Source organism: Solanum verrucosum, unplaced genomic scaffold (assembly GCF_900185275.1).
Source record: "Solanum verrucosum unplaced genomic scaffold, falcon-dt-bn FXZP01000025.1, whole genome shotgun sequence".
Lineage (NCBI taxonomy): Eukaryota > Viridiplantae > Streptophyta > Magnoliopsida > Solanales > Solanaceae > Solanum > Solanum verrucosum.
Window position 1 is genome coordinate 17,662 of NW_026020239.1, and position 14,878 is coordinate 32,539.

Sequence of the window (14,878 nt, forward strand, 5' to 3'; positions counted from 1 at the left end):
AAACCCCCAAACGCTGGATACATAAATCCTAACTCTCAAAACTAACGTTTATCCCTTCCTTATTTCACTCCACATATCTCTCCCTATATTTAGTCACACAATCTTAGCAATTATTTTCTCATTCACGTTTGAAATTCAAAATCAGTCTCTTTCATATATGTTAAGAATATTTTTAGACAAAAAAGTTAAAAAAGGATATGTTTGAGTCTTTTACCTATTTTAAAAGTACTCCAAAATTTATAATTAAATAAAATAAGTGAACTTCCAAATTTGACTACAACGTAAATTAGAAAAAAAAGTTATAGTAGTACTTATTATTTGGTAATAATTAGTATAATATTTGTAAATTTTTCATAATTTGATTCTTTTACCTTCATGATACATGATTCCACAATGTATCATGCACTGATTTTTTAGATATGATACGTAAATTCAAATTTATACTAAATGTATCAATTACATAGTAACTATCACACTGTAATGTATCGATCTCAAATCTAACATCTTATGGATAACAATTACTTATTTAATGTATCTAGTATAAATACAATACTTATCAATTTAAACTAGATACATAAATAGTAATGTATCATGCACTAATTTTTTAGATTACGTAAATTCGAATTTATACTAAATGTATCAATTACATAGCAACTACCACACACTAATGTATCAATCTCAAATCTAACATCTTATGGGCAACAATTATTTATTTAATATATCTAGTATAAATACAGTACTTATCAATTTAACAAGATACATAAATAGTGAAATGCTAAGTAACAAAGATATTCATGATGTATCTTCTCAAATTTATCGACAATTTTGAATCGAAATTGAAAGGATCTTCAATAAACTAGGAGAAGAATTTTGAATCTCAAAATTTTCAATAATTTTGAATCAAAATTGAAAGGATCTTCGATGAACTGGGAGAAGAAAGAATCTTGAATCTCAAAACTTTTGATAATCTTGAATCAAAATTGAAAGGATATTCGATGAACTTGAAGATTCAAAAGGAAATCGTTTGTCCAACAACAATTCCATCACTTTGTATCCTGTATAACTCACCTTGCTTACTCAAAATTTTGACAAAAGTTTTTGAATCAAATCTGAAAGGTTTCTTCATTGAACGGGGGGAGCAATTTGAAATTTTGAATTTCTTCATTCTATTAGAATTTGCCTCTGTATGATTGAGAGTAAGAAGAAACATAAGCATAATTTATGGAATTTAATTAATTTTCAGATTTTATTCCCTTTTTAGCGCAACAAAACAATTTTTCTTGTATTAGAATTAATGTATCCGGAAGGTACAAATTTTAAGGGATTATTGTAATTAGAAAAAAAAAGTAGGGATATGATGTAATTTACTCTTTACACTATGTGATTTATGTAAATTATACTATTTATATCAATTCAATGTAATTTAATATATTAAGTGATTTGATAATGTGAAAATATTTATTAATTAATTATGATTAATTGATAATTATTTTTTTATATATATATATATATATATATATATATATATATTGATTTATTATAAACAACCTGAAGAGTAAATTTTATCATTTATGAGTTTGGAATAGAGGAAAATGTTTTCTTAAAAATAAGTGAATTATTTATTTATTTTTTAATGTTTGATAGGTAAGTAAAAATTATTTCAAGAATATTTATATGTGAGATGGATTTTCTAAAACTATTTTATTGATTGACCAAACATCTTAATTTTTTTTAAATATGAATTTTTCTCAAAATAAGTGTTTTTGACTGGGTGTGTTTGGTATGAATAAAGATATTTTCTTAAACAATAAGTGAGTTAATTACTTATTTTTTTAATGTTGGGAAAAAGGCCTATACCTCTCAAATTTGCTATTTGGAGCTGATATGTCCTCGTTAGGAAAGTAACTCATATATTCTCTTACCGTTATACAAACGACTCACATATACCCCTACCATTATAAAATGAGCTCCCATATTCCCTTCATTTAATAGAAGTGAAAAATTAGTTTTAAATTTATATTTTGACTTTTAATTTTTTTTAAAAAAAATCATGTAGGGGTATATATGATCCTTCTAGCAAAGTTCAAGGTATATTTTAATCTTTTCCATACATAAATTATTTTTTGACTTCTTTGATTATCATTATTTGAGTTACTTATTCTTATTTTTTTATTCTTTAATGTAAAGAAAAAATTTAAAACCGATTTTTTTTGTGGCTAATTATAATTTAAAACTATCTTTTCGGCTATATTGTAATTTAGTTCTTGTATTTGAAAAAAAAACCTGATCATCTATAATAAATTTTACAAGAATATTAATGAAACATAAATAAATTTGAATATCAAAATAATAAATTTAAATTAGTCATTCAAATAAAAAATAGTCAAAAAAATACGTATGAGGATGATTAAATATACTCCTATGAATTATTTAGTTTTTTTTTTAAATAATTAAAAAAATAAATTAAAATTAATTTTTCACTTCCGTTAGAGGAAAATGGTATATATAAGTTATTTGTATAATAGTAAGGGTATATATGAGTCACTTTCATAACGAGAGATATACCAAGTCTAAATAATAAACTTAATATCACACCCTTTTCCCTTTAATGTTTGCAAGGTAAATAAAATATATCTCAAGAACATTTATATGTTACCTAGCAAAACATTACAGAGATGAGATATGATTGGGAGTGAACATTCTAGGGGTGGGGAGTTGGGATGGTCAAAGGTAGCTGGGTGGGGGTGTTGGGTGGATGAGAAAGAAACAAGGGAAAAGAGCCTAATATACCCCTCAGTTTTCTATTTAAACCTGATATACCCCTCGTTATGAAAGTGACTCATATATATCCTTATCGTTATACTAATAACTCATGTATACCCTTTTCCTCTAACGGAAATGAAAAAAAAATAATTTTAATTTAATTTTTTAATTATTATTTTAAAAAATATATATAATAATATGAGGTATATTTGATCCTCCTCACACATATTTTTTTTTTTGACTTTTTTGTTTTAACAACTAATTTAAATTTATTTTTTATGGTAAAATTTAATTATGTATCACTAATTTTCTTGTAAAATTTATTATGGATGTCCCATTTTTATTTTTTACAAATACAAAAACTAAATTTCAATATAGTTGCAAAAAAATTAAAATTAATTTTTTTAGACTAAAGAATGAAAGAAAATAAAGAATAAGAAACTAAAATAATTATAATCAAAGAAGTCAAAAATAAATTTATGTATGAAAAAGATTAAAATATACCATGAACTTTGCTAAAATGATCATATATATCCACCCCTACATAAATTTTTTAAAATTAAAAGTCAAAAAAATAAATTTAAAACTAAAATTTTCACTTCCTTTAGATGAAGGGTATATGTGAGTTTCTTTTGTAACGGTAGGTGTATATATAAGCCATTTGTATAACCATAAATGTATATAGAACAACTTTTATAACAAGCAGTATATCAACTTTAAATGACAAAATTGAGGGATATATTAGACCCTTTTTGTAAGAAATAATAAACTTTGTAATATCATTTATATAACTTGTTTTTTCGATATTAGATGAAATGAGAAAAAAAAAAAACTTAAAATATCAGTTATGTAACTTGTTTTTTCTAACTTCTTTAAGGAAATTATTTTTCTCATTTTAAAATTTTTTTATTTAATCAATCAAATTGAAAACATCTTTATTGCTACCAAACACCAAGAATGATTGTCAATGCAGAAAACTAGAAGAAGAAGGAAGAGAAAAAACAAAATTAAGGAGTAACAACTTATATATTTATAGTAAAAGAAAAAGAAAATGAAAAGGCAGTTGTTTAATTACTTGTAGTAGTGGTGTGCTTCACTACCTTTTCTATCCATCAGCACTAGCACTCAACAGATAGTTTTGTTTGAGTTGAGAGAAAATGGCAACTGGGTTTTGTAGCAGCAACACCTGTCTTGTGTTGAATCGACGGAGTGACTCAATTTTCCGTCACTTTCCCTCTTCTTATCCTACTTCTGGGTCTACCCGAAAAAGGTCTTCAATCAGGTATCTGTCATGAATTTGTTTAGTGAGTGGCCATGGCGGTTCTGTACCTTTTACACCAATTGACTAACTCAATTTCATTCATTTTTCTACCACTTTTTATTCCTACGCTTTGCCTACTTATCATAATCTTTTTAACAAGTATTGAGGAAACGTGATTAGATAAGATATGATGCAACTTTAATGATCTTAGGTAAGAGGGTATGATAGGTAGGTAGTTCAAAATTGTAATATTACTACCTATTCACAGGGTGAAGCTAATTGGTGGTTCCGACGAACCCAATAGCTTTTTTGTATTTATATTAAAAAATCAAAACAAATATTTATGTATGTTAACTTGTGAATCCCAAAGAAAATTGATTGACGGTTCAGTGGTAAGGAAAAGGCTTGAATGAAAATGCTTTTCATGCTAGAGTTGTGGGTTCTAACCCGACTATCAACAAAAGTGTTTTTCATGTTTTGTAATATTTTTCTCTTCTATACTATAATTTAGAATCGCCAAACTTCTAATTCTGGCTTCGCCTTTACCTATTCATGTATTTGGCTTGGTGGTGTATAGAGCATTGTGTTGCTCGTAGTATTAGTCTTTTCATGTAGTCTCAGTTTGTTGTGTTTAGGTGATCACACTGTGTTGTTGTTGTTACGGTTCCTTACATATATGCTCCCCATTGTTTTGCTATTAGTTGTCATGTTTCTCTGCATTAATGTTGTTTCTTTTAGTTACTGCATTGATTTGCTTGAGCCAAGGGTCTTTCAGAAATAGATCCATTGAGGTCGATTCAAATTGGACATACAGATTTTCATTTTATGAACCTGCGACCATTAGGTTAAAAGCCCAATGCTCTACCAACTGAGCTATACACCCAAAAAAAGTTGTTGTTGTTACGGTTCCTTACATATATTCTCCCCATTGTTTTGCTATTAGTTGTCATGTTTCTCTGCATTAACGTTGTTTCTTTTAGTTACTGCATTGATTTGCTTGAGCCAAGGGTCTTTCAGAAATAATCTTTCTACCTCATAGAAATAGTGGTAAGGTCTGTATATACTCTATCCTTCCTAGACCCACTTTGTGGAATTTCACTGGGAACTTTGTGAGATTTCACTAGGTATGTTGTTGTTGTTGTATATTCATTGACTTTGTCGGATTTCACTGGGTATGTTGTTGTTGTTGTTGTATATTCAATGACTTTTTGAGATTTTACTAGGTATGCTGTTCTTGTTGTATATTCAATTACTTTGTGAGATTTCACAGGGTATGTTGTTGTTGTTGTATATTCAATGACTTTGAGAGATTTCACTGGGTATGTTGTTGTTGTTGTTGTATATTCAATGAATTTGTGAGATTTCACTGGGTATGTTGTTGTATATTCAATGACTTTGTGAGATTTCACTTGGTATGTTGTTGTTGGTATGTTGTTGTTGTTGTTGTTGTATATTCAATGACTTTGTGAGATTTCACTAGATATGTTGTTGTTGTTGTTGTATATTCAATGACTTTGTGGGATTTCACTGGGTATGTTGTTGTTGCTGTTCTGTATTCAATGAATTCGTAAGACAGATATAGGGTTTGAACCAGAGCTATTGGGTTCAATCGAGCCTGTGACCAACACTCTAGCTCCTCCCCCTGCTTACCAGCATCATAAGCACATGTTCTACCTTTTTAGTCCTTCTGGAGTATAGTCATGTTGATTGAAATAAGATATACTCTTTATCTTTTGTGGCATCTAATGAATATATTTGGCAATGTTTTTTGGCTGAAATTGAGGACTATGAAATGCAGATGTCAGTCCACAGGCACAGATGAACCAAAAACAAAGATGAATTTATTTGATAATGCTAGCAACCTCCTCACTGATCTGTTGAGTGGGGGGAAAATTGGGTCAATGCCTATCGCAGAAGGGGCAGTGACTGACCTTTTCGACCGCCCACTTTTTTTCTCATTGTATGATTGGTTCCTAAAGGTAATAGCCTTAGTATGATACTCTCTCTTATCTCTGTATACCTTTGAACTACGTTGCTCGGACTCTTTACTTTCGATGTCAAACCTCTATTGGATTTTCCAAAAATAACTATTCTGGGAGAATCCGACACACACTCGTTGACATTTTTGAAGAGTCCGAGCAACATAGCCTTTGAGCAAGAGACACAATTTAGTTTTGTACTATATTTTTAAAAATTCAGTTCTCAATGGTCAGAGGGCACACAATATTGTTTTGGACGAAAAGTTGTCGAGTGTTGGTTGTTGCATAACTTTTATCAAAGCAAGAAAAAATCTGCATCATTTGGCAGAAAATGTGAGAAAATAGAGATTTGAAGTATCATGATGGAGAAGAGACTGATAATGTGGATTTATGATGTGTCTGCACCAACAGGATTACTTTGATAGTTACCAGCTTTTTTAGAATGAATTGGTTATGCAGAACAAAGGTGCCAAACATGTATTGGTCTTTAGTTATATTAATAAAAACCAGCCAAGAATTTGCTAGGATATGTTGAGTATTATTCATATCAAAGCTGACTAATTTCTTAATATTTTTATAATGAGAAAATGGATGAACTTACTTGTAGGTTTTTCCCTAGAAAAGGTATCTAATGCAAATACTGTACGACTTTTCTCTTCATTTTTGTCCCCCTATTTTCTTGGTGAAATTTAATTTTCTTCCTTCTTTTGGTTGAGCTGACAGTATGGATCAGTCTATAAACTTGCTTTTGGACCAAAGGCATTTGTTGTTGTATCAGATCCCATTGTTGCTCGGCATATTCTTCGTGAGAATGCATTTTCTTATGACAAGGTATTGTACCCCTTTTGTTCTTTGTAATTCTCTTGTTCATTCTTTAGCATATCTAAGGTTGTCTGCTCTTGTATATTCTCATATCTTAACTTGCCTCTGATTATCAGGTGTTGCTTTGCACATCATCTCTTATTCATTCTTTTTCTGATTTTGCTGCATAGAAGGGATGCAATTGATTCGTGTAGGGAGTTAATCATCTGAATTGGTTATTAGATTTGATTATATTTGCAAATCAATATTGCAAGAAGTGGAGTATCAGCGGAACCTCTAGACAACTAGTAATTTCTCCTTGGTTCTTCATTAAGTTAGTTACTTTGTTATATGATGCATCCAAAATAATTTTCCTTGTTCTTTGATGGAGAAATTTAATTTATGCAAGAACTCAAACTAACGTATGATAATTTAATCTTGATATTACACATTTACAGTTTTTTATTGCATATCTGTCTATCAATTTCAAACCATAATAATTCCAGGCCTTGTTCTTTCTTAAAAAAACAAAAGTTATTAAGAACTTGCTTATGGCCTTTCTTTTTCCTTTTTAATTGTTAGGTAGAAAAGGAACTCTTGTTAATACTTACATTAGCTGATAGAAGTTAATTTTTATAGTGGCACAACAGCAAGAAACTCAGTCAACTTACTCTATTTTATGTTGTAATTCGGCTCTTCTTATTTCTAACCAGGGGGTCCTTGCTGAAATCTTGGAACCAATCATGGGAAAAGGGCTGATACCTGCTGACCTTGATACTTGGAAACAGAGAAGAAGAGGTAAGCATGTGTTGTATGGGATTGGCCTGGTTCTGCCCACTTTGTTCCCCATATAATCTGCTAAAGGTTGCCAATAATCCTGCAGCAGAAATTATTGACTGATATATCGGTTGATGTAGTCAAGCTTGACCCTTACTAATTACAAAACTTATCCATGATGAAGGATACTGCTTTCCCATATCTTTTGATACCTGCTCTTTTCTGTCTTTTGAATGGTCAAATAGAATAGTGCTGTGTTAAATCGGTTATGCAACAGAAGTGCAATGCCTTTCTGACTGGATAATTTGAATAATGTCTGACATCAAAGTTATCTGATAGCCTTTTTGTTATCAAGGGTAGCACCACTTGCTTTCAACTTTCCTCTAGGATACGAAGTTAGGCTGCACAAAGTTCCAGTGTTTCAGAAACATAGAGGTGTCGTCATGATACTCATCACTAGTCAAATGAGGTAGGAAAATGACTAATAGATGAGTATTCCAATAAAAGTTTTAGAGAGGAGGATGAAGCTACTAATAAATTATGAGATGATTGTGTTCTGCTTCAGTTCTATACAAACAAACAATTCTATTGATTGCATGGATGGTGGCATTCAGCCGACTTAGACTTCCCCTCCTGCCTCAACACAAAAACAAAACAAGAAAAAGATAACATTAGGAACATAATTCAGGGAGACTCAAATTCCCTATCCTTTTTAGAAAATTATGTGTAGCCAAAGAGAAAAAGGATCATCTTGGTAATTGGTGCTTTTCTCTGTCTCCCAATATTTCAAGGTAAAGGAGTATTAAGACAAAACTAAGCTTTTGTGATCCCACACGACAGAGAAAGTTGAGGTGCCATTTGAGATCCTTATGCCTTTGTGTGGGTTATGAAGAGTCAGAATAACTTTTATTATCCAGTGGCGGATGTAGCGTTAGAGATACAGGTTCAATTGAACCTGATATGTTTTAAACGGAACATATATATATATATATATATAAATAACAAAATCCATTGAAAGATTTCGAACCCGTAATTTAAAAGTTAAATCCATCAGATTAAAATCCTTGATTTGCTTCTGTTCTATTAGTCATTTGTGCATTCTTTTTCCTTTGTACTTATATATTAGATGTATAGATACAAGCATGTGGATTCATGTGCGAACATTTGTACACTTCAAATAATTTGACTAGCTCTCCTGTGATTGACAGTTATTGCCCCTGGATTCCACTCATCATACCTAGAAGCTATGGCTAAAGTATTCACTGAATGTGCTGAAAGAACAATGTTGAAATTTGATAAGCTTATTGAACAAGAAGAGTCAGGAGGAGGGAAGCTAATTGAGTTGGATCTCGAGACAGAATTCTCAAATTTAGCACTAGATATTATTGGGCTTGGTGTTTTCAATTATGACTTCGGTTCCATCACAAAAGAGTCTCCAGTTATTAAGGTCTGACTATGCAACTAAATTCCTTATTTTCAGGAAGATACTTCGGTTACTTTCTCAATATGCTGAAGCATTAAGTATATTATTAGCATGCCATGTTTTTCTCTAATCTTATAGTTCTGGAGTAAAGAATGCACATTTGCTTTTCTAACAGCTGACAAACAATTTCAACAATTTCGACACGGCAGATACTCTTCTATCTTCTCTCATCTACTTCCTCCCAATCAAAAACTGATGCTTTCTTTTAGTGAAATTTGCAGGCTGTGTATGGTACACTTTTTGAAGCTGAGCATCGTTCTACTTTCTACATCCCCTATTGGAATATCCCTCTGGCAAGATGGTTAGTTCCGCGGCAGCGGAAGTTCCAAAGTGATCTGAAGGTCATTAATGATTGCCTTGATGGACTTATACAAAATGCAAAAGAGACCAGGCAGGTGAGACTTGAGAGGATGGATAGTGCCTTTATCTGTTCTTGTTCTTGCCTTATGGTTGATAGTTGGTTTGTTCCACTCAAGTTGACTACATGTGCCATAATGGCAAAAAAATTTGTTGTTACACTTATCTGATTGTACTTCTATAAGTTAGTATGGTTTGCTGTTTTCATGAGAAGCCAGGCTTGTTTGGTGATCTGTATTCTTTAGGATCTTACATATATCACAAGCCAATAATACTTGCATTGTTAAATAAATTCTCTAAGTAAATAATCAGGCATATCTTTGGGTGCATAGAAGCAGTGCTTCATCATGTTGTTGATGTTTTCCAAGTCTTCTAATTTTGTTTAGAGACTCGCATGCCCGTGAATGGATAAATGTGAGTGTTGGTGAATCTCTAGTTTTCAAGACCCTGATTAACCTTGAAAAACATCTTATGTAGTATTGGAATGAAATGGACCTGAATAGAGCGTATGGACACAGAGGATTCATATAGTTGACCAACTAAGAGATACAAAATAAAGGACCTTTGCAGATGTTTATAAATACTATAAGAATTATAGTGCACCATAGCTTAATTCTTGTTACATTTTTTCACAGGAAACAGATGTTGAGAAACTACAGCAAAGGGACTACTTAAATCTTAAGGTTTTTTGCTTATTTTTTCTCTTCTTCTATTTCTTTTTTGTTAGCTGGTATGCAAAGTGTATACAAACAATTTTACAGAGCATTGCAAAATTCAGACCAGCGAGTCTTGGTATTGTAACTTTTGAAGTTTGCAGGATGCAAGTCTTTTGCGGTTTTTAGTTGATATGAGGGGTGTTGATGTTGATGATCGTCAGGTAAAATATCGTGTTCCTTTTCTGTAAACTTTCTGTCATAAAGTGAGAGAAAATTGTCACAGTCACCAAATTTTATGTGTGTTTTATTTACACAAGTAAGACTGGTTCCTCAATAACATAATGGAATGCACGAGGGTATTCATAGGATATTTTTTGTGGACCAAAATTCATGGAGTGTAAGTAGTTTATTGCACAATCTCAACCCTGTCACTAATTTCTTTGGACAGCTACGAGATGACTTGATGACGATGCTGATTGCTGGACATGAAACAACTGCTGCCGTTCTTACGTGGGCTGTTTTCCTCCTTGCACAAGTATGGGTCATTACAACCCAAAATAAATATCTTCTACACTGTTGCAAAAAGGAAATACATAAATAAGAACTTGTCACGTTAAAGGTTGTAATTGTTTGAGTTTAAAAAATTACAAGTTTGAATATGGAGTTTTCAAGTCCCTTACCTATAATGTACTTGTCATTCTCCCATTTTCCACTTCACACCTCTTTTCTTCAGTTTTAATGGATCTCCTTAAGTTGATTTGTTTTACTCCAAATGAACATTGTGGCTAATCTCACTTTTATAAATTATCCTGAAGCATCCAGTCAAAATGAAGAAAGCGCAGTCAGAGATTGATGCAGTGCTTGGTCAGGGAAGGACGACCTTCGAGTCTCTTAAAAAATTAGAGTAAGTTATCGAGCTTATAGTACTGGTTATTTTACAAGGAGCAATCACTTCTTATGACATTTTCTCTCAAAATGTAAACCTCTGTACTTCCCCTCAGTGTGCCTATGCTCCTTTTTAACATAGTTTGATATGCTCACTCTTTCCGTAGTTTTAAGATGACCTATTTTCTTGAGTTGAAGTAGCGAAGACATCTATTGAAAGTGTTTTTCATGTTTATCTTGAGATGTTAAAGTTACAAACAGTTTCTACTGGTGTTAAATGAGGCAATAGGATCATATGCAATTCGTTGAATAATGATGCTTTCGTAAATTTAGTAATTGCTTAAATAAGAATGTTACAATGGAAGATGCGCAATCTGAAAAGAATAAGGTAAGGAATGAACAATAACTGGCTAACAGTTAAAACAGTGATTATAGAGAGACTAAATGGAATTAAGATGGTTAAGACCAATGAGGAAGACATGTCCTTACAGTTGAAAAACCACAATCATTAACCTGGAAAGTAGAGGAGAGCAAGGCAAAATCACGTGAAATGAAGTAACTAGGAAAAATCATAGATTGGCAAACAATGGTTTGTTATACAGCTAAATTGAAAAGACAGACTGCTGCAGCCAGTCTTGGTCTCCTGGATATATTATTATTTAGTAATGAGATGAAGTTTTTAAGGGTTACCTATTATTAGTTACATAAAATTTGAGGTTTTCTTTTGCATGATCTGTAGTGCTTCTTGATGCTATATCATACTTCCATTGTTTCAGATATTTGCGACTTATTGTTGTGGAGTCATTGCGCTTGTATCCACAACCTCCATTGCTTATTAGACGTTCCCTTTCATCAGATATACTACCAGGTAAGATTCCTAACACTGCTTTGGTTATCTACTCCTAGTTTTGGGAACTTGGCTCAATTAGTCTTGTACATATTTCCCTTATTGCTATGGGCATTTATATGCCCTCTAACACAGCTGTATCTGTGGGCTGTGGCTCTCATTCCATTTGCAAACTCTGGCACATTTGTTCCACTCTTTTGATTTCTTCTTTATCAAGGGTCAAAACCCTGTGAAAAGAGTATAATCATTGTGTTTCCCCACCCTATTGTTATCAAGGTTGAGACTTTATTTTACTCCTCAGGGGGCTATAATGGCGACAAGAATGGATACGAAATTCCAGCTGGCACTGATGTTTTCCTATCTGTCAGTTTTCATTTCCTTACCTTTACTTTGTTAGTTTTCTCCAAAGTATTAAGTTCTTGTGCGACTGTGAGTAATGTCTTCTTGAGTCTTTACGAATTGAACCAGTGGTTGGTAATATCTTGATGAAATCTATTGACACTTAAGCACATCCAAGCAGGTATATAATCTTCATAGGTCACCATATTTCTGGGACAAACCTAATGAATTTGAACCCGAGAGGTTCCTAGTACAAAAGGAAAGTCAAGGCATTGAAGGCTGGGCAGGTTTTGATCCATCTAGAAGTCCTGGAGCATTATATCCAAATGAGGTGCCATTCTGTTAACTTTTTAAAAACTAGATTCATTTCCAGAATCTATGTTTTTACCAATGCGTTTATCGTCTTTGTAATCAGATTATATCAGACTTTGCTTTCTTGCCTTTTGGTGGGGGACCAAGAAAATGTGTTGGTGACCAATTTGCACTTATGGAGTCAACAATAGCATTGGCAATGTTGTTGCAAAAGTTTGATGTGGAACTGAAAGGGTCTCCTGAGGATGTAGAACTCGTTACGGGGGCGACTATTCACACGAAAACTGGCTTGTGGTGTAAATTAAAGAAGAGATCAAATGTTTGATGATCTTCAGTTTGTAGATAATATTCACAATTCTGGCAAGTGTATTACTCTTGGAAAATAATGACGGTGTTCGTTCTCTGTGGAAGAGAATCCATAACAGCAGTGAAGGGATTCACCCAAGAGTTGTATTTTCTTGTATTATGTTTGTAGGAGGGAACAACTTGCATCAATATAGATGACACCTATTACTCGTATGCTTAAATCATGTATCTTTTGAATATAAAGAACGAAAATTTTGTGCCAAAGTCTTTTCATCCTTTTAATTAAAAGCAAATACTTGAAGAGAAGCGAACAGAATGGCATCATTTCTCAAGGTTAAGCAATTAGGCGTCGTTTGGTAGCTAGATAAGGAACAGGTTGTTCATGTATTAATTTTCATATAACTGACTTGCGATCAGATAATATATGGATAGAATTTATATCAGGGTCTCGAAAAATAAGTAATTCCTGCCGGGCTTTGATCCCCTTTTAAGTTCATTAGGCTTCTCATTAGTTGGAACTTCTAGTTATCTTGGTAGAAATTTGCAAATTTTTTTTTCGCCTCAGCAAATCATTTTCTTTTTAGGGAAAATGATCAACTTTCATTTAAAAGCTAGCTTTATCTTTCACTTTACTATCCTGCCATTTCTACCTCCATCGTTATGAAACATGCACCTTTTACCTTCCAAACTAATGATTTCTCGGTATGCACCTCAAATCCCTAATTTCAACCCAAATTATCCATTTAAAATCAACATAGGTCGACATTGGTGGTGGAATTGTAATAGCCATTTCAAGCTTCAATTACCATATCTAAGCAATTTTCCATAACATAATATTTTTGCACTTGAAGAACCCAACAATAGCTGGAAATTTCTCACCAACAAGTTTTGAAATAAGTAGCTATTTTTGAATTCCAACACACAAAGAATTACTTCACGAGTTTGTCAACAACAATCAACCTTTGGAATTAAATTTTAAGCCTTAAACCCAAACAATGAACTCAAACCTTCAATCTCAGATTCATTCATAGAAATAATCTTTTTAACTATTGTAATTTGATATGAGTATGAACAGTGGACTATTAAACACGAATTAGTATAATGGACCGGATATGAGTTTATTTAGTAGTAAAAAAATTTGCTAACTAGTCAAGATTCCTAACTTATTTATTGAAAATTGTCCTACTTTAAAAATATTATTAAAAAAGACAATATTTTAATTATATAGAAAATTAAGTGTATTTTAATCCTAAATTATCTCAACTGAATCCCACGTTTTGGGCTCAAATTAATTACCCATATTCTCTATCGTTCAATTCCATCATTCCAATCCCTCCATGATTCTTTCAAACCTTCTTTCTCCCGCCTCTCCCTCTAAAATATTGCATGATTTTTTTTTCTGGAGAAGGATCTAAAATGCCCCTGAAGTATTTTAATTAGTATAAAATTACCATCCATTCACCTTTCACCCCTAAAATACCTTGACGTCCACTTTTTGGCTAAAAAATATCCTTGATGTTAATCCATTGTCTCATATTTGCACTTATTTTTAATAGTTCACTTAAAGTAAAATTATTAAATATTTATTTATTATATTGCTTAATGTGATTGGTCCAAATTTAAACCCTTCTCAAATAAATAATAAAAATGTTTTTTAATTTTTTTTTTTATAAAACAATATATGGTTCATATTTTGACCCGATACACTTGAAAATAATATTGAAAAAATAATTAATTTCATGATATCTTCCTATTGGCCTATTTTAAATCAACACACAATTTATTATAACGTATTCCAACTCATAAATGAGGATCCAACTAAAATCCATACTTGCCCCGATTGATTGTCCATCAAAAAAATATTATTTTCATTAATATAAACTTCTCTATCAATAATCCAAATGTCTTGTTCATTTTTTCTTTTATTCTTTTTTTAATCTCTTATTCTTAATTAGGATATCCGAAACTCAAACTTGAAATGAACTCACATGTTTATATTCTTTTAATTTGTATTATTGTTATGGTGGGATGAGGACGGGGATAATAGAAAAGATTATTTTTATTCTCTTTTTTTGAATTTTAGGTACACACAAAAGAAAAATGTAATATTCA

The 14,878-nt window shown here is 31.8% G+C and overlaps 1 protein-coding gene across 3 annotated transcripts; it reads left to right on the plus strand.

Moving 5' to 3' along the window:
- The first annotated feature begins 3,809 nt into the window (after positions 1-3,809).
- Positions 3,810-13,027, plus strand: LOC125832811 (cytochrome P450 97B2, chloroplastic). Of its 3 annotated transcripts, none has more exons than XM_049512004.1 (14): positions 3,810-4,045; positions 5,823-6,003; positions 6,727-6,834; positions 7,518-7,602; positions 8,790-9,028; positions 9,286-9,459; positions 10,057-10,104; positions 10,239-10,298; positions 10,526-10,612; positions 10,893-10,981; positions 11,739-11,830; positions 12,111-12,172; positions 12,330-12,479; positions 12,564-13,027. In XM_049512004.1, exons 1-14 carry the CDS (start codon positions 3,921-3,923, stop codon positions 12,783-12,785), a joined length of 1,722 nt encoding a protein of 573 aa, XP_049367961.1. In that variant the 5' UTR covers positions 3,810-3,920; the 3' UTR covers positions 12,786-13,027. The 3 variants fall into 3 exon arrangements, with proteins under 3 accessions (XP_049367961.1, XP_049367960.1, XP_049367962.1); XM_049512003.1 differs by having other exon boundaries at positions 3,827-4,045; positions 5,808-6,003; XM_049512005.1 differs by lacking the exons at positions 10,057-10,104; positions 10,239-10,298 and having other exon boundaries at positions 3,827-4,045; positions 5,808-6,003.
- The last annotated feature ends 1,851 nt before the right edge of the window (positions 13,028-14,878 follow it).

Excerpts from the sequence above, each read along its gene's own strand:
- LOC125832811 (XM_049512003.1), top strand. The coding sequence starts at position 3,921 with ATGGCAACTGGGTTTTGTAGCAGCAACACCTGTCTTGTGTTGAATCGA. Across the intron at positions 9,460-10,056 it reads ATGCAAAAGAGACCAGGCAG|GAAACAGATGTTGAGAAACT; the intron begins GTGAGACTTGAG and ends ATTTTTTCACAG. Across the intron at positions 12,173-12,329 it reads GCACTGATGTTTTCCTATCT|GTATATAATCTTCATAGGTC; the intron begins GTCAGTTTTCAT and ends ACATCCAAGCAG.